Source organism: Propithecus coquereli, unplaced genomic scaffold, assembly GCF_000956105.1.
Source record: "Propithecus coquereli isolate 6110/MARCELLA unplaced genomic scaffold, Pcoq_1.0 Scaffold7, whole genome shotgun sequence".
NCBI lineage: Eukaryota > Metazoa > Chordata > Mammalia > Primates > Indriidae > Propithecus > Propithecus coquereli.
In genome coordinates, this window is record NW_012153062.1 from 24147589 (window position 1) to 24173923 (window position 26335).

At 37.5% G+C, this 26335-nt stretch overlaps 1 protein-coding gene across 1 annotated transcript in view; it reads right to left on the minus strand.

The window, feature by feature from the left end:
* Positions 1–26335, minus strand: part of TNNI3K (TNNI3 interacting kinase) — a 302666-nt gene that overhangs the window by 31962 nt on the left and 244369 nt on the right. Inside the window, exons 19-20 of the mRNA XM_012661060.1 lie at positions 18681–18740; positions 16010–16179 (exon numbers count right to left, since the gene is read on the minus strand). Of these exons, the coding sequence (XP_012516514.1) occupies positions 16010–16179; positions 18681–18740 (230 nt within the window). The remainder of the gene's footprint in view (positions 1–16009; positions 16180–18680; positions 18741–26335) is intronic.

Here is a 26335-nt window from a genome sequence, read left to right on the forward strand (position 1 = left end):
CAAACACTGCTTCAATTTTCAACCTTAGTTATCCCAAATGCACTTGAATTGAAATAGTTGAGGGTATTCAGGCAGACTTCCTAGAGGAGGAGATTTGGGGGTTGAGCTTGGTTTCCACTGAATCTTTCATGTATTTGTGTGCTAAAAAGGTTGGGGGTGAAGAAATTTAAAAATTGCTCTTGTCATGTGTGCTATTTGCAAGCTTCTTTGGACCTATTTTTAAAGAACGCTTTGCTTGTGCTTGTCTTCAAATATTCATAGTGGATAATATGGGGTTTTGCAATCAGAACACTATATGATATTTGTAATTAAATTAAGGTAATGATTTGTTCAACATTCCTTCCAATATATTTTCTTTAGTGTAATGTACTATGTCAGTTGGTATCACAGATACAAAATTATTTCTTATGGATGAGTCTCCCCCTCAAGAAACTTATTCAATGTAAGCATGATACCAAGTAGGAAGTGGTAAGTGAATTAAGATAGATAAATCTCTTCTGAGAAAACAGGGAATCTGTCCATCAGATATACGGATGGGATTAGGAATGCTCACAGGAAGAAGTAAGACAATCTTGGAAAAGGTGTAGGATCTAGAAAGAGATAAGGGTGAAGTGACACTCTAAGTATAGTACCCTAGAGCTAGAAGGGTCCACAGAGATTGAAAAGTCCTGTGCTTATTAAATTTTAATGTACATTCACAAATCATCTGTTAAAATCTTGTTAAAATGCAGAGTCAGTAGGTCTGGTGTGGGACCTGAGATCCTGTATTTCTAAGAAGCTCTTAGGAGATGTTGAAGAGGCTGGTCCATGGGCCACACCTTGAATGGAAAGTGTCCAGTTCAAATGCCTCATTATAGATGAGAATCCTGAAACCCAGGGCAGGAAGGGATTTGCTCATGTCACACAGCTGATTAGTATGAAAGTAGCTCTCTTTTCTCACACTACAGCAGCTCAGCAAGTAGTATACAGATCATAGACTTTGGAGTCAGGCTGATCTAGGCTCAAACTTGAGCCCTGCTGTTTACTAGTAGCAAACCCATGGGCAGGTCATTTATCCTTTCTGTGCTTCGTTTTCTCATTTGTAGAATACTAATAAATAACTCTTACCTTACAGAAAAGTTATGATAAGTCAACATTGTGACTGGCATACAAAAATGCACGATAGTGTCTAGAACTTAGTAGTGGTCAAATGTAATGTGTCTTCTATTTTTATTCTTTGGCCAGGTTAGTATTGCCATCAGTGCACTGGCAATATTATCTACATCATATCCCCCCTAGGGCCTAGACTGTGTTAGCATCCAGTGATACTTAGGGGTGCAGTTAACACTGGCTGACAAATAAGTGCCTGATCAAGGCCAAAAACCGAAAAGGATTTCATTTTTCTCACTGTCTCCTTGGAAAAGGATGCAGTATGGTAAATACATATCCACTAGTAAATTTTTTGTACTTGTGTGCAATTGAGGCCTTTCAAACACCTGTTCATTAATAGAAAATGCTCAGCTACTATCACAAATATGAATGGTGGATGCTTTTCATTCCATTTTGGTTAATTCAGGAATTATTTTCTTCCTGGATCCACGATTTTTTCAGGTTGCCTTAGCTGCCACTACCTAAATAACAAGAAAAAAACTCCATCTCATAGGTTCCAAGAAGACAATAAGAAACAACTGGTTAAATGCATATTTTAACAGGAAACTTTCTGTTTAAAATACTAGTAAGCAAAAGGAAGAATGTTACCATTTTTGCATATATGAGGGTTAGATTTTAGCCCACATGGAAGGGGATAAGGGTGAAAAAAAGAAAAAACATCCATGAGGAATTAAACCTGTTAAACTGTGCAGTGCCATTGTAAGAGCTGCTTCAGAAATCTATTTAGAAATCATCGCTCTTGTATCTGAATCATTACAGAGACACCAGCATCACCCACTTCTTATTACTGCAAACATAGCAACAGTTGCCATGCTAGCAAGAGATTCGCAACACAAACACTGGAGTCAGGAGGGAGCAGGGCGGGGCTGGAGCTGGAGTCAGGGATGTTGAACAGAGCACAGTGCCACCTGTATAGATTTAATTAGGCCGGTTGTTCTCTTTGGTCCCTGTGCTGTGTCCTGTCAGACATTTCAGGAGAGCAGAAGCGGTCTCAAAAGCAGCATTTTCGGACCAAGTCGTAGTTTCAGTCGTACACAAATGTAACGGCCAAAGGCAGAATCTGTGTGCTTTGATGTGTATTGAAAGTGGGTCTGGCCCTCCTTTTGTGCATGAATGGAGAGGGTTCCTCTTCATTTCCAGGAATGAAAAACTCATAAAACTCTCATCATTAGAAAGTCAGGCCATTCGTTGTCCCAATATGTCATTTCACTTAATTGAAAACTGAGAAATCTGTCACCATTTATTTAGTGGTCTGCCTCTGGCAAATCTTTGCAGGTTGTCTTCATGTGGCTGGGAATTAGTTAATTAGTATTACAAAATGCTTGAAGAGGGAAATGCACTCTGGCTCGCCCTTTTGGTTAGGAGGGAGCCCGTTTCAGGTTGCTAACAAGCACTGCGGAAGGACAGAAAGGAATATGAAATTATAGCGTCAGGATAGCTGCAGTGAGAGCTGCTGCATCTCATTCTCTCTCTCAAGTGGGTATGTTGTAACCTAAATGTGTCACTCGCTCACTCTTTTCATGCAAATCTTTTATGGGTGACAATAAATCCAGGTCCTTAAAGCTTACTTTTTTAAAAAAAGGTGCCAATTTTACACACATAGGGCTCTTCTCATATCTTCACTTTTATTAATTTCCCATTTTTCATCATTTCCTCTTCTGAATAGAATATTTTGTTTGATGTCCTTTCTTTTACATTTTTCACGGAGAAAGGCTGTTTCAAACTAAGGATGGTTTTAAAAGTCAAGGAAAAGATTGACATTTTTCACATGCTAGTCAACTTTGAGGCTGAACGCCTTTGTTCAGCGTGAAATCTCCGAGCCTCTATGCTTAGCATAGCAGTCGGAAGGGAGGGAGGCCCCGCTCGTGGTTTGTCAACTGATTGCTAGATGGCGCTAGAGAGCAAGGCAACTGAAACGAGCCGCTAACGTGGTTGCTTTGGGTCCCTATCAGCCCAACGGGAGTTCTTACACAGAGCCCTATCGCATTTCAGCACAGTCTATGTCCAATTCTGATGATGTGTGAGATACAAGAAGTATACAGTGCAGAGGGCACTAGCAATCAATTTACAGTCTTCTTTTCGCTTTTTGTGTGTACTTGTGTGTATAAGGGACTATTCGTGTATTTCACTATACTGCTTTCTGGATATGGCACCAAGGGCTGTAGTGAAGAGGTGTTATGTAAATATAAATAAATGGCTGTGTTTATTTTTTGGACCTTCATGGAAATAGTTTTAACTTCGTGCAAAACCCCTCCCCACTCTCTTTAGTTGTGCCTCTATAAGAGATGACATTCAGGGACATAGTGAGAAGGTATACCAAATACTTTTACATTTTCACATCAAGGTGCATAGCTATATACTTCCCTTCTCAGCCACATACCACCAGAAAATTAAGAGATTTCTTGCTTTTGTTAATTATACAAATTTCTTGGCACCTCAAGAAGATTTGCACTTGAAAAGAAAGAGATGAAAAGCAGCCGATAGGCATCATGTCACTTGCTCAGATTCCAGCTTCTCTCCTTTGGCTTTTATATTTTGCCACTGCAGACCCTTAATAAGCTTGATGACTGACCTTCAGCAAGCGAGTGGCATAAAAATTATAGCTCCCAGAGATGATAACTATCCTTAAAAAAGTATCTTGTCCCTAGTTTTGAGTAGGCAGCATCTTACTCTACTCATTATACAAACAAGGCCCATAGGACTTAAATCACTTGACCAGAATCGCTGAGTTATTAGACAACTCTACAAGCTCAGAACACATTGCTGAAGTGAGGGCTAGATACAAGTCTGATGTTTTTATAAACATTTGAGATCTTTAAAATTTTGTAGATACCATATTTAAAATCGACAATCTTTGAATAAGTAAACAAATAGTTTAGAAAGCCAAAGTTCTTATCTTTTCACTTTTTTCTTAAATTTATAAATATTAAAATCATTTCTATGTAGCATCAGCTAAAAAGAGTCTGAGATTCTGAACTCTCATTGCATGTATGAATGAGAAAGGGCAGTGTTTCTCTTTATTTCCAGCACTGAAAAACTCATGAAACTCTCCTTCACCAGAAAGTCAGGCTAATTGTTGTCCCCAAATGTCAGCTACATGATTCATTCTATCCTTTAATATAGTGAATGCCATTGACTACTGTAGTGGAGAGTACATTTAATCAGGAAATGAAAAAAAAGCTTAATTTTACCATGTATTTGGTTTAATAAAGAAATCATACTAACATCGAGTTATCCTCAAAACTGGTCCACAAGTGTCCCTTCAGTTGGAAAATTCCTAAAAGGAAGAAATTTGTTCTTTCATGTTTTCTGATTGGTTGTCACTGCTTTTAGAAATGTGGCCATGGAGTTAGGCTAATTTTGAGAGACATGATTGAAGAAGATAGCTTAAAAAGGTTAGGGTTAGTCTATGGCATGCTGGTGAATGAAGCCGCAGATAAGGAGTTGTGTTCAGGGAGGGTCAATACAGGCTGGTGATTATAGTCTGTCATGAAAAGGCATAAACTGAGGCAAAGTGGCTAGTGTCAGTAAGTCAGAATGACAAGGGAAATTTCCCAGCAATCAAAGACTGTATTGGCCATAGATAGAGAATGCACTGTGTTCCATCAGATCTGGCAGGGTTTTAGCGTGAGATAGTTCAGTACTCTGGATAGCTCCCTGCTGATTCTCCTCAAAGCTCAAACTTGGTCAGAACTTTCTGGTTCTTAAAGGTGATTAAAATATGTTGGCCAAGTTTAGTCTCCAGAGACAGCATGTATAATGGAAACACCACCAGACAGGTCCAGAGCCAACTGTTAACTACCATTTTCCCACTATATAGTTTCGTACGAATTACTTGAGTCTCAGTTTGTTTTTCATGAAAAATGGAAACCATGAGGCATACTTCACAAGACTGAGAATTAAATGGCATCATGTTTGTGGGAAGCTATCATGTTCATTCATTCATTGCACAAAAAGGTATTAGCAACTACTTGTACCAGATACTGTTCTAAATACTGGAGATATAGCAGTGAAAAAGAGAGACATTTTTGCCTTCATGATGTTTACAACCAGCGCAGATACCAATACCAAGTAAATGATTGGTGAACATTATCATTCCATGTGGGTATACCAATACCAAGTAAGTGATTGGCTAACATTATCATTCCATGTGGGTATGTGTTATGAAGCTCTCATACTAATTCTTGCTGGCCTAAAGCCTAAATTTTAATGGATCATATGGAGAAGACACAGTGTGGGCCCAAGCAAGGTGGGAGATCAGATAAGAAACACCTTTATTAAGCTAAAAATCCTTAAAGGACAACACCAACATTAGGTGAATCAGAAGAAATAAAATACACTCTATGTAGGGAGATGCAGAGGCTAAGTGTTTTATATCATCCCTGGCTCCAGGTACAAAGAGAAAAACAAAAAAATTTAAAATATAATCCTTAGAAGTCCCACCCATAAACCTGTATGCATAGCAGATTTTAAAATAGAAGTATTACACAACTCCAAGTTGACGTTTTAAAGTGTTCTTGAGATGTTAGTGTCCCTAGATGACCAGCAAGAACAAAAACAAATCATCTGTGAAGTAACTTAAACCAAATAAGGGCTCCCAAATCACCAGAGATAAAGGCTCAAGGAACATGAGCTAACAACAGAACAAAAACTTCTAAATATATGATAAAACCAGGTGCCAGGAGTAAGAATTAGAAACAACAGACTACATAATTAGACCTATACAGATAGCTGAGATTATAAATATCAGATATAGAATATAAAATAAATGTGTTTGAAGAAAGAAAAGAATAAAAGTATGTAGAAGGAACAGAGATTTTTAAAACTGTCCAGTAAAATTGCAAATAACATACAACTTCTAGAAACAGAATAGAAATTAGAAACATTATTGCTTCTCAGCCTTTTGGCTAAGATTAAACATAGAAGTGAACTGAACTAGAAATGCAATGAACAAAATAAACACCATCATTAGATCCAGCTTCTAAGAAAATGAGTGAACTGGAAGACAGATCTGAAAAATTTACCCAGCAAGCAGAGGGTGGGAAGTAGAAAAAAAAAAAAAAAAAGAAAAGAAAGAAAGAAAAAGAAAGAGATTTGGAAATGTGGAAAATAGAGTGAGAACCTTTAAAATATATCTAATTAGAGTTCCAGAAAGAAAGAATAAAGAGGATGGGATAAAGAAAGATTAGAAGAGGTAGTATCTGAAAATTATCCAGAATTTATGAAATATGTCAATTCTCAGTTTCTGGAAAACCAACAAAATCATATGTAAGATAAATAAAAATAAATTTTTACATATACACAACATAGTTAAACTGTAAGATACCAAAGACAAAGAGAACTTCTAAAAGCAGTTGGAAAGTGCAGATTGAAAACAAAAGAAATGACAGATGATTCATAGATTAAAATTTAAGAGCAACAAAGAAAGTCAGACACATATGGAATAGTATATTTATCCTGAAGATGCAGGGGAAAAAAAGTAATTGAACACTAAAATACCATATCCACTAACTATCTTTTAAGAAAGGGACAAAATAAAGTGTTTTCAGTGTTTACTTCCAACAGAGTCATGCTGAAGGAATTTTTTAAGGTGCATTTGAAGAAAAGAAAAATGATCCTGAGAGAAAGGTTTGAAATGTAAACATAACGAACAATGAAATAGTAAATATGGAGTAAATCCAAACCATAGCTGTATAAAACAATAAAATAATATCTAAACTGTGGAATTTATAAAATTATGATGAAACTAAAATACAGAAATATTATATAAGTCAGGAGAAAATTATTTGTAACTAAAATGGTCTAATTTTCATTTTGGGGGGGAGTAGGAAAAACATACTAAGAATAGAATTTCTTAAGTTAAATAATATGTTGAATTTTCTAGGGTACCCACTAAAGAATAAAATAAAACAGAATGCATATTCAAATAATATAAAGGAAAGAAAAAAATAACCAATAGGGTGAGAAAATAATTCTAGAAAGAATAAATAATATTGTAACAATTCATCCACATTATTTCACCAATCACAATGGATATAACTATTAATATCACAAAAAGTATATAAGAACCTCATAGAGAAAATTACAAACTTTTACTAAAAGACAGCAGAGAACAACTAAGGAAATGCACAAAGATGTCATATCTTCCCATATTGATCTTTAGGTTTAAATATCTATAATTAAAATTGTATATTTTTGTGGAAAATGCAAGCTGATTACAAAATTTACAGCAGTCCCCCTTTTATCCATGGGGAGATACGTTCCAAGATCCCCAGTAGATGCCTGTAATTGAAGATAGTACTGAATCCAATATATCTACTATGTTTTTTCCCACGAATACATACCTATGATAAAATTTAACTTATAAATTAGGCACATAAGAGATTAACAATAACTGATAATAAAATAGAACAATTATAGCAATATACTATAATAAAACTTATGTAAATGTGGTCTCTCTCTCTCTCAAAATATTGTATTATACTGTATGGTAGGCCCCACACCCTTATCAATGGTTTTGCTTTCCATGGTCTCAGTTACCTGTGGGTCAACCAAGGTCTGAAAATATTAAATGGAAAATTCCAGAAATAGACAATTCATAAGTTTTAAATTGTGTGCTATTCTGGCCATTCTGAGTAGTGTGACGAAATCTCATGCTGTCCCAGGACATGAATCATCCCTTTGTCTAGCATCTCCATGCTGTGTATGCTACCCACCCATAGTCACTTCCCAGCACTCTGGACTTTCATTGCAGCACATGTGTTTAAGTAACCCTTATCTTACTTAATAATGCCCCCAGAAAACAAGAGTAGTGATGCTGGCATATTGTTATAATTTTTCCATTTTATTATTAGTTATTGTTATTTTCTTACTGTGCCTAATTTATAAATTAAACTTTATCCTAGGTATGTATGTATAGGAAAAAATACAGTACATATAGGATTTGGTACTATCCTTGGTTTCGGGCATCCACTGGGGGTCTTGGAACATATCCTCCTTCTATAAGGGGTACTACTGAACTCACCTATTTTTGGACTGAGGTTGACCACAGGTAGTTGAAGTCCTGTAAAGAGAAACTGTGGACAAGGGGGAGCTACTATATACAGAAGGGTAAAAAGCCAAGAAAAGTCAAGAATAGCCAAGATGGGACATATCCTGCCAGGTATGAAAACTTTAATAATGCTACTATAATCAAAATTGTGTACTATTGACACAGGAATCGACAAATATCTCAATGAAACAGAATAAAGAAACAAAAACAAGACCTATCTAAATGTAGATTGTTAATATATGGAAGAACTACTGTTGCAAATCAATTGGGAAAGGAATGCCTTTTCTTTTTAGGAAGAGAGGAAGGAAAGAAGGAAAGAAGGAAGGGAGGGAAAGTTCACGATCATTGTCATGTTTATTCATTCTGTTCTTTTTGTATCTGGACTGTATCTCCTTGATTTTGCCTCTTCAGTGAAACCTTTCTTAACTCTCTCAACTCAGAGCAATCTCTCCTTTTTTAAACATACATGGAATGAATGTGGCAGTCACTTTTCTCTTCACATGTCTCAAGTACCTACAGTCTATCCTTTTGTTTATTAAAAAGAAATGGGTGGACATTTAATGCCCTAATAGAGAGGGGGTAAGGTGAAAAAGAATTTGAATATCTAGGGGTTCATTATTTTTGGACAAGAACATATTTGAACTTGACAGGAGTGTAGCAGTTAAAATATCTGAATGCCAGAGTTTTACTCACTTCAATTTCAACAATACAAAACATGATATTCACAGCCCCACTAATGAGTCCCCTAATTTGTGATAAATAAAAAGATTCAACACATACAGTTAAATTATAAATTAGATATTGTAGGCACCTGAATAATAACAAAAGAAAAAAAAAATTTCTGTGCTTAAAGTATTTATGAGCTAGTGGGGACTAAGACACATGATTATAAGATGAAATGATGTAAATGCATAAGATGGCACAAAGTACTGTGGCTTTTGGTGAGGCATGAGTGAGGATGGACTAGCCCCAGAACAGGCTTCTTTATGACATGATGAAGTAATTGAGATAATTACTAAAGGCTAATTAATATTTTGACAAGATGGGGATGGGGGTCAAGGTTAAAAAAACAAGATATAGTGATAGGTTGATAGTAGCTTAAATATGGAGGTTGTATGGCAAATGGTGGAACTTCCGTTTTGTCTATAGTGTGCCCCATGGGAAATGTTGTTGGCATTTTATGCAGGATAATTTTTTGTTTTGTGGGATTTTCCAAACCATTGTAGGAAGTTCAACATTCAAGCTCCAGCCCGTTAAATACCAGTAGCACCTTCTTAGTCATTGGGAATACCAAAAAAATAAAAATGCCTCATATAGTTCCAAAAACCCTAGGAAGCATTTGAGAAGAGGGAGGGTGATACTATCACTCTCTGCTTTGAACCATTGGACCCTATGATGGAAACGTGCATCACTGATGGCTTTAGACTCCAGAATGAAATAACTTCACTTAATTTTAGAGGCAACAAAGAATTATTGAAGGTTTTAATGCAGGTAATATAATCGAAGTTCTACATACGGAAGATTATGCTGCCAGTAGAAAGTTCAGTGGATTAGGGCATGGCGGAGCTGGAACAGGAGAGACTTTAAAGATGTTGCAAAGGCTGGGAAGCAGAGCGGTCAAGGTTGGATATTATACGGACTGGGGTCAACTGTGTGTGTGGGAGTGTGTGTGCGTGTGTGTGTGTGTGTGTGTGTGTGTGTGTGTGGTGTGAGTTCGAGCCATGGGATTTATGAAATCACAAGGAAACCCATGGAGAAGAGAGAAGCAAAGTGTGAGAGAATTTGCAACAGTCATGAACATGGTGTTGAAACTGCTGATTGTGGTGAGTTGGCGAGGGAAAGAAGTTAGGCATGAAGAAAGAAGTTAAGAATTGAACAAAAGACATACTATTAAAAGGAAAGGACATCTACACTCGAATGTTTATAGCAGCACAGTTCACAATTGTAAAGATGTGGAAACAACTCAAGTGCCCATCAATACATGAGTGGATTAATAAAATGTGGTATATGTATACCATGGAGTTCTAGTCAGCCACAAAAAACAATGGTGATCTAGCACCTCTTGCATTATCCTGGATAGAGCTGGAACCCATTTTACTAAGTGAAGTATCACAAGAATGGAAAAAACAACATCACATGTACTCACCATCAAATTGGTATTAACTGATCAACATTTAAGTGCACATATAGTAATAACATTCATCAGGCATTGGGAAAATGGGAGGGGGGATGGGGATGGGTATATACACACCTAAGGGGTGCAGTGAGCATCGTCTGGGGGATGGACACGCTTGAAGCTCTGACTCAGGGGGGAGTGGCAAGGGCAATATATATAACCTAAACATTTGTACCCCTATAATATGCTGAAATAAAAAAAAATTAACAAAAAAGAATTGAAAGAAAAGGGAACATTTGGGGAGCCTGAGGGAATTATCAGTACAATGAAGCATGTGAAAAAGGTGGCAGATTAAAGAGGGGAATATTTGACCTGCAGTGAGAAGGAGGAGATGTGGCCACTGTTAACTAGTAAATATCCTGCTCCACAGCAGCGAATCGACGCGATCTCGTGGCCACTCTCCTTTCTTCATTCCTGCTGGGAACATCAGTTTCATGGTGCGATCATCTTACATAATCGCTGTATCCAGAAAAACTATGTGTAAATTAAAATTTTATGTTATATTCAACTTTTATAAGTTGAATTGCATTCTAAGTGCACTAGGGAAGCTTTCTATTTAAGGAAACCCTTTGATGGACCCTTTTGTAGTGTGAAAGATTAATTCCAAGTGTATCTGTTTTACACTTCCAAATTCTGGGTCCCTGGTTTTCTTCTCCTGGACGGCTAACTAGGTCATAACATTCTATTCTCAGAGCCAAGCCCCACACAAACACTAATTGGTTTTCACATCTGAAAGGTTGTGTATCACTTTGTCATTTCTAAATTTACGTGATGTAATCCATGCACAAGATGGGAGATTTCATACCCTGTGGGAGGAGCAAGTGCCACATGCTTGGTTTTCCAAATATATCTAGAAACACAAAATATTTTAAAAGAGGCAGAACTTCAAGAGTGCCTTTCTCAATCTCAGATTTTATCATTTTGTCATTTCAGTAGGAAATAGCGAATTCCTATTATCTGTAGAGAAAATCTCTGACATAATTTCCCATCTCTAAATTTATTTTATGAAGAAAAATAATAATTATTAGAAACAAATATACAAACAACCAAAAACCATATCAAATCAAGTATTACAAAATTCCAAACTACAGGCTGTGAACTTTATCATCAAAAATTGAAAAATAAATGCACCATTTTCAAGACATTGTTGAGGGGGTCCCATGTCCATACATTAGTAGGAATTACAGGGCAGATCTCGTACCCATTTTTCAAAATCATAATTCCATACTAAAAATTATACTTTAGCTGTGTAACTTGAATGAGAGATGGTTAGGAAGCTCAAAGATCAGAAGTTACTGGTACATTGCAAGGACTTCTGGGAGAGACCATGCAGGTAATCAGCCTTCATAACGTTCCCCATTGGTCAGAGCTGCTATTTCACCTTGGCTTTCACTTTCCTCTTCCATTTATCCCATCAGTTGCGTCCTCTTCCTGCAGAATGACTGGCCGGCAGGTTAGCATTGTACCATTCTCCTAAAGCTTCACGTACTTGGATGCATATTGGAATCACCTGGGAAACTAACACATTCTGATGCCTTGATGCCACCCCTGTGGATTTTGGGTTAATCGATCGTGGGAGTTGGTACTTGTAAAAGTTCCCCAGGTTATTCTAATGTGCAGCCAAAGCTGAGAACCACTGTCTTGCAGGCTGTTAAACTTTCCCTGCTGGACTTAGTCCATCAATTCTTGTAACCTTGGGTTCTTTGACTTTAAGAACCTATTGATCGTTGGTCTCACTTCCTTTGCCTTCATGTACACAATCTGGAAAGGTAGGTTTGAGAGGAGTAACTGAATTCATTCCCAGATTTACTTCCAGAACTGGAAGAACCCCAGAAAATACAAGTATTTGCAAAATATATCAAGCTTCTGGAATATGCCACCTCCTGTGCCAGAGAAACTCACAAAGCACAGGTGAGTCCTGGGTGAGAATCCAGCTCTGCCTCCTACTTGCTTTCCATTAACTTCAGAAAGTTGCTTACCCTTTCTGAGCCTCAGTTTTTTCAACTATAAAAATTGAAATACTGATTTCCTAAGGCTTAATTAGATGACTATTCAAAGTGTTTAAAACAGTGCCCAGTATGCTCAGCAGTGATAGTTATTTAAATGGAAAGAATGGAGAAAATAGTTAAAGTCTATTCACTGATTAAGCTCCAAGTTGACAGTAAGTATAATTTATTCAGCCAATTTATCTAATTCTTTATTTTTTATATACTAAACAAATATTTTTTACTTATTGACTTTATGCCAATCATACTGCTGGATACTAGGGATATAGTAATGGATAAAATAGACTTAATTCCTATCTTGGCACATTATTACAGCTTAGCTAAATGGTTTACTTATTCCTGGAGTTGATTTTAAGCAGTCCAAAGGTTGAGCTTGCCAGAGGGATGGTACAACTAACAAACTGACCTTCAATTCACTTGCATGACAAACACACAGGGATGTGCTAGGCTCCTAAGAGAATCTTACACTTGATAGACAAACACTTATCAGAGTTCCATTAACAGTCATGAAAGGCCAGAAGGCTATAAAAAATTTAATGAGAATATCAAAGAAAGCATCTCAAACAACCTGATGGGTTTTTCACCCAGTTCAGGCAGTTTCTTTTTTAATTAGCAGTGGCATACCTAGTACCTATCTAGGTTCTTGAAGGCCAGAGAAGCTGTTCCCTCCACCTCCAATTCACCCAACTGGGAGTGCAGCCATGCCTTCCACTCTATGTAGCAGTCTTTGTGTTATAAATTCTGTGACTTAACGACATTATTGGAACTGTATTCTTTGCTTGGGTCTGCTGGTATCCTTCAATCAATTACTGTCACTACTATGACAATAGTGTCTCTCCTTATAACAATCCTAAGAGCTGATATTATTATCTGTATTTTACATATAAGATTTAAATAACTTGACCAAGGTCATTGAGCTAGTAAATGGCAAAGCCAAGGTTTAACATCAGATCTGTTTGATTCCACAGCTCATTCTCTCAACCTGTCTCAACTGAACAAACCTCAGGTGACTGTGCTTTAGAAATATCAAAATCTGATTGTTCTGAGAAATAATTTTAAAAACTACAAGTAGAGAGTAAGAAGACTAGATGAAACTAGAAGATGATGATGTGACCAAACCTAATCTAATCTTGGCCTATGGGCTCCTTATGAAATTATTATACATGAGAGACTGAAATCCAATAAAGATTATGTCCAGTTTGGCTGGTTATCAATCAAACCTGCTGATACTTAATTTTATGACATTCCATAGATTAAAAGAATCATGATTCAGATTCTCATCTCTTCATAGCTACAGCTGCAACTCTTGTCAGACCAGGAATATATTAATAATAACTACAGCTAAAAAAGCAACCATAACAATTTGTAGATTGTGTAAAACCCTTGCTAACTCCAGACAATTTTTCCCACTTTCCAGATATTAAGAACATTTACTTTGCTAATGGAATGTGTGAGTGGGTATGCATATGTATGTATGTGTGTGTGAGTGCATGTGTAACTGGGCCCATGTGCAAATGTTCTGGAGTTCGTGTGGAAGGAGAGAGATTTTTAAACCAGTCTTTTCTGGTTTTCCACAGGTTGGAAAGTGCGCCTCTACAGGGGATCTATCAAACTCACAGTGACTGCCTTCTTTGCTCCCCACCCAGAACAGAGGCCCCTGGAAGCCATGTTTATGCTAATGAAATATGACCCCATCCCCACTCCAACCACATTTGCTTAGACGGAGATGGTCATTTAATCCAAAAAGGGCCAATCACATTCTTTCTCACAGTAGACTACATTTTTATTCCTAATTTATCATGCATCTGATATCTATGCCTTTTGCCACGTGACTTGGTGTTCTTCCCACTAGAGATCAAGTATATTTTTCCTCTCTATTGATGTTGGATTTAGCCATGTGACTCACCAGTGGAATGTCAGATGACACAACTTGAGCAAGGCTTTAAATACGCATGTGAGTTGGGCTTGTTTTCTTGAGTTCCTAGCCTTTGTCTATGAGAAGAACACGCCGCAGATGGTGTGTTCTTTTACCTGCTCACCAAGGAGGGTAAGAGACATGTGGGGCAGATCTGGACATAATCTGTAGCTCAGAGTCAAGCCTACCCAAAACCAGTCCACAGACACATAAGCAAGAAATAAATGCTTATGTTTGTATATCCCTGTATTTTGGGATGTGTTATCATATAGGATTATTATAGTAATAGGTAACTGATATATCTCTCCTTGAAACTTTTACAATTATGCTGAGAGACAAAGAGACTGCTTATTGGGGACTGCAGGATGTAGATGGCAGAGCTTGGTATGGGAAAATGTTGAATTATTTTTCTCTTTTTCTGACTTACCCCTTCGCTTAATTTTGTGTGTGTGTGTGTGTATGTGTGTGTGTGTGTCTGTGTGTTTCCATCGAGGTAAAGTTCACACAACACAGAATTAATCATTTTAAAATGAGCAATTCAGTGGCATTTAGTACATTCACAATGTTTTATAACGATCACCTCTATCTAATTCTAAAATATTTTCATCACCCCAAAATAAAACCTGGTACCCATTAAGCAGTTACTCCCAATTTCTCCCTCCTCTCCAGCCCCTGGCAACATCAATCTGCTTTTTGTTTTCATGGATTTACCTATTTCTGTAGACTGGATTGTGTCCTTCCTCAAATTCATTTATTGAAACCTTAATCTCCCACGTCACTGTATTGGAGACAGGGCCTTGAAGGAGGTAATTAAGGGGCTTTAAGGAAATAATTAAGGTTAAATGAGATCATAAGGGTAGATCGCCGATGCAATAGAACTGAGGCCCTTATAAGAAGATGAAGAGAAACAAGGGCTCTCTTTATGCCATGTGAGGACACAGAGACAAGGTAGATTTCTGTAAGCCAGGAAAGGAGCCCTTACCAGAACCCAATCATGCTGGCATCCCGATCTTGGACTTCCAGCCTCTAGAACTGTGGGAAAATAAATTTCTGTTGTTTAAGGCCATCCAGTCTATGGTATTTTGTTATGGCAGCCTGAGCTAATACACCTCTTCTGGATATTCATATAAACAGGGCCAAAGCTCTGTGACCTCTGTGTCTGGCTTCTTTCACTTAGCATGTTTTCAAGGTATATCCATGTTGTAGTGTATAGCAGTATTTTATTCCTTTTTATGGATAAATAATATTCTACTGTATAGATACCACATTCTGTTTATCTAGTCATCTGTTGATGGACATGTAGGTTGTCTCCACCTTTTGGCTATTATGAATATTGCTGCTATAAAAATTTTGGTTCTCAGATCCTCAATGCTATTTCCTGGTTCCAACACTGGAATTCTTCCTTGGATTCCATAAAATATCCTGAGAATCCATTCCATAAATTCCTTTTATTGTTTTTGAATAGATATTTCTTACTTAAGCTAGAGTTACTGGCTATGACTTACAACTTTGAGGACCTAAACTAACAGAGAATAAAATTTCTAGTTACTGATCATAATATTGTAAGAAAAAATGGTCTCAAAACTCCTCTTTCAAGTTTTCTGGAGGGGTGGTTAATCCCCTGTTGATAGTAATATCAAATCAGGTGACTGTCTTGATAAGACTCTGGAATATGGTTTTACTGTGAGACTATTAATTAAATTATCACTTACCTTTGGGACCAGGCAGCACAAGACCTCGAATTTAGAGCATATTCCAATTCAAAACGACTCCTTAATGCTGCCACATGGCTCCTGCTAGGCCCTCCCCGGCTCACCAGGCAATCGGAAGAAGAGGAAGGTGAGAGAGACCCACTGCTGTTACTCGAAGCAGGAGACATCAGCTGAGTGAAGGAGAGGCAGATTCAATCGTTTAATACATCCAATAGGTGGAAAGGCGTAGAATGGAGTATAGATTTATTTTGACTTTCTATCCTAGGATTTCTTATATTTTAATTTCTATTCATTTCAACTTGCTTCTGGCTTTTCCTTTTAGCCTCTAATGGCAACACCTGGCTAGCTTAATTTACTTTTTTGACCCAGTTCTATGCTGAAAGCTGGCTTGTTAAACATATGCTCATCTTTCTGAAAACACAGTAGGCCCAAATCAGATTCATAAAATATATTTAGAAGGTTATTATTCAATGATCAAAAGATTCTTCACTATGGCAATATGATACATGGCAGAGTTCCTTTAAAATCATAGCTAAAATGATTCCCTTTATATGGAATAATTCCCTTCACATAAAATAGATTTACACATTTTTCCAAGAATATATCCATTTAATAAGGTGAAGGATGCTTTAATGTCTGGCAAGTGTTCTCCCATAGAGAACAAGACCAATCCCTTTGCCACATGATAGTTCTTCAGATGTTTAAAAACAGCTACTGGACTCAGCCCGATTTTATCTCTTCTGTGATTAGCATCCCTAGTTCATCCAATTGGTTCTCATGTTACATGATTTTCAATCCATTCACCATTCTGGTCTCTCTTCCCTAACGTGTGTCCGAGTTTTAATTATTCCTTTAAAAGGATCAGAGACACAACTGGGTACCATTTTGTTTGGCCATCTCAGACAAGAATGACCATGCTTTTATTCAGTAGCAAAACAGCCACTTCATATTCTAAATCCTAATGAGCTTGTTATCCACTAACATTCATGGTGCTTCTAAACCATTTGATACTTTTATTATTGTTTCTTTGGCTCTGGTGCAGGACACTGTATTTATTCCTGTTAAATTTATTCTTATTAGACATGTCCTGTTACTTCATCTTCCAAGATATTGTAGAGTCCTGCTTTCAAATGTTTTCTATCCCTCTGAATTTTATTATCTGTACATGCTGGGAGTAGCTCCCTCTTGACCTTGGTCTAAGCCATTGACTGAAAAGTTGAAGAGTAGAGAGGATAGAGCCTTATTGAACTCCATAAATCAAGCCCCTTTAGGCTGACTCTGGTCCATTATTTAGTGCAACCAGTCCAGTGAACTCTCTTTGCATATAGCCCGTTCATCCTCTTTCCTGAGTGGGAGAATATACTACAAAGCTTGATCATTGTAACAAGGTAAGCTAGTTTAGCAGATCCTACCATTGTCCCTATTTCTGGAATACACAGCCAGATCTAGGGGATATATCCTCAGGCTAGGAGCAATCTTGGCCAGTCAAACACAAAGGTTTAAAGTGAGAGGATATTTTAAATTCAAGCCTTGAAGGCATCTCTTAACACCCAAGGCCTCTAGCAGATGCTTTTGTCCACGGGGACTGCTGAGGCCCCATCAAACTTACTACTAGGTTTCCCTACTTTCTGTAAATTTCAGGACCTAAGAGAAGGGAAAGAAGGTTTTATGTCTAAAGACTGAAGCTTTCTTCTACACAAGAGACCTCCTCTTTAGAAGTTCCAGGAATGAGTCATAAGATAGAGTCAACTTACTGCAGGCTGCAACTGGAGACCTGGAACTCTTCCAATAAACTAGGTTCCAGTAACTTTCAGTTGAGAATTTTTTTTTTTAAGGAAAGAAGACTTTCCTTGCATGGTTCCACTCTGAGGTTTAGTTGTGCAATCTCAGGTTGATGCTGTCCCTTCCCCGTTGTCACCCCTTCCCTCGATAGGTAGATATATACATGATCCTATGTGTGTGATGTCTGTCTTCCTCCTCCAGTAACACTCATTTGCATTAGAGAACATAATACTTTTGAATTAGCGCTCATGTTTTAGCTTCCTTGCCTATTTTCAAATGCTCTCTTCTGACCAGGTATATAGAAAATCAAGGCAATTTTAAAGAAAATTAAAGCAAACGGCTCCTTGATATTAAGGGAAGAAAATCCTATTAGCCTGATTACCAACATATATCACTTTATTCAGCACATGTGTGGTGTGAAAGCCATGCCATCCAATTAACTCATGCATGTGTTTTACTGATAATTTTTCCTTTTCTTATTGAACATAAGTAGACAATGGCTTAACATTTTTACTTAACATTTCTCTATATGTAGAAATTTCTGTATAGAAAAAAAGTATTTAAATACTTCCTAATATATTGTTATACTTTCAATTGTTACTTCTCAGTTTTTGAAGCTGAGCATGACTGTGTCAATTGCCTGCCTGATTATTTGTTGAAAGGGCCCAAATTCACTTTGGATTTGCCTTTGCCCCTATAGATGCAGCCAATTCTGATCCATCCCTCCGCCCTCACAACCCCGCTGAGGAATTTAATGAATAGGGTAATATGAATGGAGTTATGGACTCTCCTAGTAACATTTTATAAGTACTGTCTCACCTACATCCCTGACATCCTTGGATATTCAGGGCTCTTTTATGGACACATTTCAGAAGGTAAAGATTTTTACCTCAATGTTGCAGAGACACTCTTCTAATTTCATGACAACTTCAGAAAACTCGGGTCTTCCCTGTAAATAGAAAAAAGAACTTTTTTTCCCCTAAGAATAAAAGGAGGGAAACTGGGAAACTCTCTTTGGATTTTAAAATTGGGTATTTGCATTTGTAAAGAATGAGATTAACAATAAAGTATACTTTTATTTAAAATACTCATGTATTGAAGTGTTAATTGAATGTTCATTTGCTGTTCACGGAGGGATGTTGAGTCTCCTTCTGATAAGAGTTTTAAGTCAGAATTTGCAACTACATTCAGATAATGAAATAGTGAAAAAGCTTTAATTAGCTTTGCATGCTTTTAAATGGCAGGTTCTCCTCCTCAAAATGAAAGAATAAAAGTGAATACTAAAAACTATTAACTATCTCTGTGCCTTATAATGTACTGCACAGTGTGTCTGTAGGAAAGGAACTGTTAAAACTAATTTTATGATTATAATAGATTCACTTTTGAAAAGATCATCTCAGATTCAAAACTAAGATCAAGACAGAAACCTCATGACAATGCCATATTTTAGGGTTTAAGATAAGCTTTTTATTTTTAAAAACTGCCATTAACGATATTGTCTTTGATGAACCTCTGTGTCAGATGAGTTTGGTTTTTAAAAAAAGCATTTATTGTATTCTGATTATATTTCAAATTTTGTTCTAGTTGCAAGAGATATAAAAATGATTATGGGAAAAATTCTTGGAATTTTAGAAAGTGTTGGCCTCTTTTGAAGAAATTATATACCTCCTTTTGTCAGATCCTAAGGACTATATATCCTACTCATTTCTCCCTTTATGAAACTTTCACTGCCAGGAGGTGAAGAGCCTAATTTAACATTCAGGCACAGTAACCAACTAATTTAGATTCTTAGAAGAACAGTTTCTCCCTTAATATCTAGCCCTCCCCTGAGGACACTGCTTCCCCCAGAGCCCTCTCAAGTGGAAGCTGTTTCCTCTCGCATACTCCTTGTACCTCTAGGGCGGTCGGTGGAGACGGCAGTGGGGTGAGCCAGGACCTCTGTCTTCCTTGCTGTCACTGCTACTTCCAGTTGTTTCTCCAATGAATACCACCAGCTTGTCAGGCTATGCCACCCAGTGTGGAATCACTCACCCTCAGGTTTTAAGGACCAGCTCACTGTCATGCACTCTAACCCTACTCTTAGAATCATTACGATAGCCTGTCCTCTGGGCTCCTTTGCCTCCTCTTCTCCAATGAGTTTGTCCTTCCATCTTTCTTAGTCTCTCAGCTCCAAGGTCATGCCCTTGCCCCTGTCACTTTCAATGCCTGCAAACCCTCCCTGTTATCCAACCCTTCTGTCTTCATCACTCCCTGGGCTCCGTCTCCTTTCTCTCTAGCTCAGTTCTAGAAACGTGACTCCAACAATCTCTGACCACACTGGTACTTACAAGTCATTTTACCACTTTAAAAATAACAAAAACAAAAACTTTTTACTGTTAGCATTTTCAGATATGCTCTGAAGTAGATATTATTCTATCGATCTATCTGTCAATCATCTACCATTTCCCCTATTCTTTCTGCTCATCTCATCTTTTCCCTGTCACTCACCTCATTTTCTCACTTCACCTTTACCTACCTTAGAACTCACTGGCAGTCATTTCCAATTATCACTCCCTTCCACACAGCCTTAACTCTGTTGCCTTATCTTGCATTTTGTGCACTTGAAAAAATTGCAACCTTGATTAAATCCATCCTGTCCAGTCTCACTTCGAGATCATGACCCCCTAACCTCAAGTGCACCCTCGCGACTGCCCAGAGAACCTATTACCTATTCTTAGCCCACTCACTCTCTCACACTCCAGATGGCTGTTTTGTGCCGTCTCACCTCTCATCAAACCTCCGGCTCCCACTATGACATTGACCTGCTCACCTACTTCCAAACCTACATAATCTGCCTTCACCTTTGTTTCTATGGATGAATTTTGCCTGATTCTATCTGAAGCCCACTCCTTCACTTGTGTACTCCAGCAATAATTTTCCCTTCATTTTTTTACATTGTTGGCATTCCCTCTCTTCTGTTTAATCCCTGCCAGCATACAGACATACTATACATTCTCCCATCTTACATACAAACAACAAAATAAAACCCTTGACTCTTCTTCAAGCTATTGCTCCATTTCCTGTTCATCTTTAGAGCAAAATCGCTCTACAGTTGTCTAAATTTGCTGTCTCTAATTCCCCTGCTCCCATTTGCCATCCACTCTAATCAAGTTTTCTCCTATAACTCTGTTGAAACTGCTCTTTTCAAGGTTATAAAGACTTCCTCATTGCTAAATTCAATGATTAAGTCTAAATGCTCATCCCACTTGGCATAGCATTAAACACAAGCAATCATTCCTTTGTCCCTGAAACACTTTTTTTTTGTTGTCTTTGAGGTCATCATTTTCTATTTGTTTTTCTGCACTCTCACTGGCTTCTTCTTAGACTCCTCTTTTTGTTCTATGGCTTTTCTTATCTTTAAATTTTGGATTGCTCCAGGACTCAGTCTTTGGGTCTCTTCACTGTGCTGTTTAGAGTAAATTTGTTGAGAAGTTAATTCAACCTCATGCTTTTAAAAAAGAACTCCCAGATTTTTATCTCTAGATCAGTACTCTCCTCTGAATTCTAAACTCACACATGCAATTGGTTGCATTTATAGTCTTTCCATTTCAGTAAATAGCAGCAGCTTCCTTCTACTTGCAGTGGCCAAAAACCGCAGGATGATCTTTGACTTTTCTATTTATCATACTTGCACCCAATCCACCAGCAAATTACATGGATCCTACCATTCAGAATTGGAATGTCCCAGTAGCTTATATTAGATTAAACTTCCCGTAGATAACAACTATCAACTCTGGACAAAATGTAAAAGACAGCTACCTGAAGGCACTGGAGAGTGAATGAAAGCAGGTAGATCCTGGAGGGGTGTCACTTAGAAGAAAGGAAGGGGATGGGGTAAGTTTTCTATTTTTTTTTTTTATAGAATTTAACCTGAGGGTAGACCATATATGCATTTTGGGAAACAGTTAAAATTCTGATGGTTTACTTGCTTGGAGAACCAGAGGACAGAATTCAAGAAAACCCAGAATGTATTAGTTATTGTTTTGTAACATATTACCGCAAACTTAGTGGTTTAAAACAACGCTCATTTATTATCCCACTGTTTTCACAGGTCAGGAGCTCAGTACAGGTTGGCTGAGTGCTTTGCTTAGGGTTTCACCAAACTGAAATCAAGGTGCCAGCTGGCACTGTGATTCTCATCTGAGGCTCAGAGGCCTTTTTCAGGCTCATTGGTTGCAGGAAGAACTCATTTTCTTGTGGTCGTATCGCTCATGTCCTTGTTTTCTTACTAATCATTGTCCAGGAATGACTCTTGGCTTCTAGAGAATGCTCATGGTTGCTTGCCACAGGGATCCCTATGGTCCACAACATGGCTCTTCACTTTCTTCCTGGCCAGCAAAGCCTCATGTCTCTGACGTCTTCCTTGGTGACCGACTGGAGAACATTCTCTGCTTTTAAAGGGCTCACCTGATTAGGTCAGGCCCACTCATGATAATCTTCATTTTGCCATATGATGAAACTAATTATGGGCGTAATATCTCATCATATTCATAGGTTGTGCCCACACTCAAGGGGAGGGGATTATGCATGGCATGTACACTGGAGTACAAAAATCTTGGGGGCCACCTTGGAGTCAGAGATAAGCACAAGAAAGTGAGGGGAGATACTGGAAGAGGAAGCCCTGGAATTTTTATGTAAACTCTGCCGAAATCTCTGATTGATCCCTGGACGACACATGCATGAGATAGACTCTAACAAGCTGGGTAGAGATAAAAGAAATGAACTGAGATTGGATCAGCTGCCCCACATGGGGCATTGTTCTTACTATTTTCTCAACTGGAATGATCTAACTCTAATTCTCTGCCTACAGACATCCACCGCACTCTCAAGCCAATTCACAAGCCACATCCTTCTTAAAGCATCCGAGTGCTTCCACAAAATAATCATTCACTTTTATTCAGATTTACTTCATTCTGCCTTGTGTTATAGCTAGGTCTTTACATATCTATATCACTATCTAAAAAGTGCTTTGAGGGTAAGCGATCATTTATTTACTCTTGTGCACCTAGCCTGTTCCACCAAATAGGCTGGAATTTGTTAAATTAAATTGCATCATTATAGTATTAAATAAAACATCATCCAGAATCTGCTTACCTCTCATCCTTGTCTAAACTGCATCATCTCTTGCTTGTATCCTTATAATTGCCTTCTTACTATTTTTGCTGCTTCTGTTCTTTGCCTGTTTAAATGTGTGTTCCCATACATTTGATCACAGTAGCCGAAGTGATCATTAAATATATACTTCAGATCAAGTAATGCCATTCACAAAGACCTCTGATTACTTCTCATCTTATTTGGGTAAAAAACCAAAGTCCTTGCATTTATCTGTAAGGCACAACAACCTGTGCCTGCCATTCTCTGACCTACACTTCCTCTTGGGCACTCCCATCTGGCCATGCCTTCCTCCTCCTGTAGAACCCACCACACCCTCAGGGACTTGCACTTGCTATTTTCTCTGCAAGGACTCACTAGTGCTTGCCCCTTCTCCAGCTTTTTGTTTAAATGTTACTTTATGAGAAAGTTTTTCCTTGGCCACCATATTTAGAGCACCCTAACTAATACTATCTTCTCCTCTTCTTGTTTTATATATTCCACAGCACTTATCAGCATATGACTTAGTACATATCTTCATATTTGCTTGTTTATCATTTCCATCCTTTCATAGAAGGTGCACGCCATGAAGGTAGGGGTTTGTTGTCTGCTGCTCTGTCCTTAGTGCCATGAGCAGTGTCTCGAATGCAGAAGGTGCTCAATAAATACTTGTGGAATGAAAAATAGAATTAATAAATTTTATGTTTTCTTTCATTTTATTTGTTTTCAAACTATCTTATTATATGGATAAAGGGTTTTATTATAATCTGTTTCATGTTTTGGGTTTTTTAAATTATGGAATATTTTATATATGCATGGTCTTTTTTGAACATAAAATACAAATGATGTTCATATTTCATTGGGGAGTTGAAAAAGCATTAAAATAATGGTAAAATTTAACATTTAGTAAACACTTAGACATGCCATTTAACCCTTACAATACTCCATACTATAGGCATTCATTATTAATTCTATTTTACACATGAAAAATTAGAAAATAAGAAAAAGGAAATAATTTATCTAAGATCGTGTAGTCAGCAAAAAACAAGCAGAATTCACAGCTGGGTAGAGCTTATGATCTTAGTCTTGTCTTCATACTCTCTCCCTACGTGTGGCCTTTAAATCTGTAGGGAATAATAATTCAATTGTAATTATGTAACATTTAGTGCCTAAGATTAGCTTCTGCATACCAGAAAGAACACTGGATTGAAAGTTAAAAGACTTGGTTAAATACCTACTAGCTATGTGACTTTGGATGGTTTGTTAACCATTCTGAGCTTCATTTTCCTCAGCCTCAAACTGGGTTGCAAAATTAAGCAATCTAAATAAGATAATGTTTGTGCAAAAGCACTACAAACTGTAAAGTGTTTTGCAAAGTATCTTAATTTTTTTTAGTATTCTGTAGTAGTGGGTGTGCCCTGGATGTGAACTCTGAATTTATAGTCTGAATTTATTTATGCTTTAACATAAATAAACAGTTTAAATTCTATGCAAGTTAAGGATTGTATCCATATTTACCTGGCATTTTATGAGAACACAAAGGTACTCATAGAACAGCAGAAATTACCAAAATGCCTCATGAGTTGTATATACTACAATCAGGGGTAATAAATGCCAACATTACCATATGCATTGCCCTTTACTTTCCTTTCAGGTGGATGGCTCGCACTCTTTGCCATCATGCTGCGGTTGGTGGCAGCTTGTCCTGAGTCATGTGTGGTGTGCGCTAAAGATGTAACCCTCTGTCACCAGCTCACCTATATAGTAGGTAATAAAACTAATAACTCTAAAAAGCAGTGTTCGGTGTACCTGGCAAATTCATTGCCTTGCCTTTCATTGTACTGACTGCTCTCTGGGCTCACCCTGAAAAAAGTAACCTTCTGAAGAGCAGGGTTTTACGGTGACCACAGAGACTGGTAACATTTTATTTTCCTGTTCCTGGTGGTCTCAATCAAAACTATTTTAAGACCTTCAGAGGTAATCGAGATATTTTGCTATGGCAAAAGAATACCACCATTTCAAGCAGCTACACACTTAAAAAACAGACAACTTTAATTATATTTTTGTCCATGCTTTGTGCAGATTTGAACCCTACCACCACCAGCTGGAAGAAATATAAATGTATCAGAAACCTGAACTGCAATTGTTCAGCATTAGTAAGATTAACTGATGTACCAGCAAAGCAGATTATTATCAAAGCGCATCTCATTTTGAAAGTCTGGTCTTTTTTTATTGGTGGTAAATGAGCTGTAGAAATGTTAACAAGATACACTGCCTGTATTCATTACATACTGCTTGCTTAAGTCAACAATTTAATAAGATACCTTATTAACAAATTTGAGGAGAATGTGATTTACATCCTGATATTCAAGAGGAGATAAACAAGCTATAAACTCTGCCAATGGAAAATTTCCAGAAACAAACCTGAGTTAAGATAGAGCAGAAGAAGATAATTTCTTCCATTTCTAAAATCCCTTGACTCTGTGAGAATTAGGAGGTAGACGTTATCGTCATCCCTGACAGGAGAGAGACGGCTTCAAGGCTAGCTGGTGTGTACACAGTTTCTGATCAGTACCAAAAACACTTGAACACGAAACTCCCACCTTCTAAAATGAATTTCTTGATTTTACTACATTTTTTTCTGATCAGAGATGGTTGATGTCGGTATGAAACAAGTATTTTTCATCTACATTGTTGCACCTCTATATCCTCCTTCTCATTTACAGAATGCCACGTTTGTGAAGTTAGATTTCATAAGCACAGAAATGTAAATGGATGACTTGTGAGTGGAGTTGCTGTCTAGTCCTAGACAAGAAGTAATTGACAGAAACAACAGCCTCTCCATTCAGAGTTGACAAATCCCTAAAGGACTGCGACCCATAAAAACAAAACTCCTCCATCCCATATCAAAAACAATCATGAGAGGAATAAAATGCCAAACTTGCCAGGAATAATAGAATTCAAATAATTAATAATAAATGCTGAAAAAATTGCTATGATTTAACTTGCCTGTGCTGTGGGGATGGAAGCCATTCTTGCAAAAGAAGGCACTCTAAGAATCCTTTGTCTTTTACATTTTTTTATCTCTTTGTTTCAGCGATGCAGTCTGAATTTCCTAAGGGAATTGTGATTCGCTTCCCCCATGGTTGACTGTTCTAATATCACCTGTAGACCTCCCAGTGACAATGGACTCCTCTATCCTTATGACACTGTCATTTGCAGTCAAAACAATTTTAGCATGATAAAGATGTGTTACAATAACTCCTGATTATAATACATCTTTATTGAGTTAAAATGCTTTGATTTCTAATGACAGAGCAGTGATAGCTCTGAGGTGATTATGGTGAAGGGATTTAACAGTTGGAAGCCCTGGGTACCACCTGTCATCACATGATGGACTTCATTGGAGGGAAC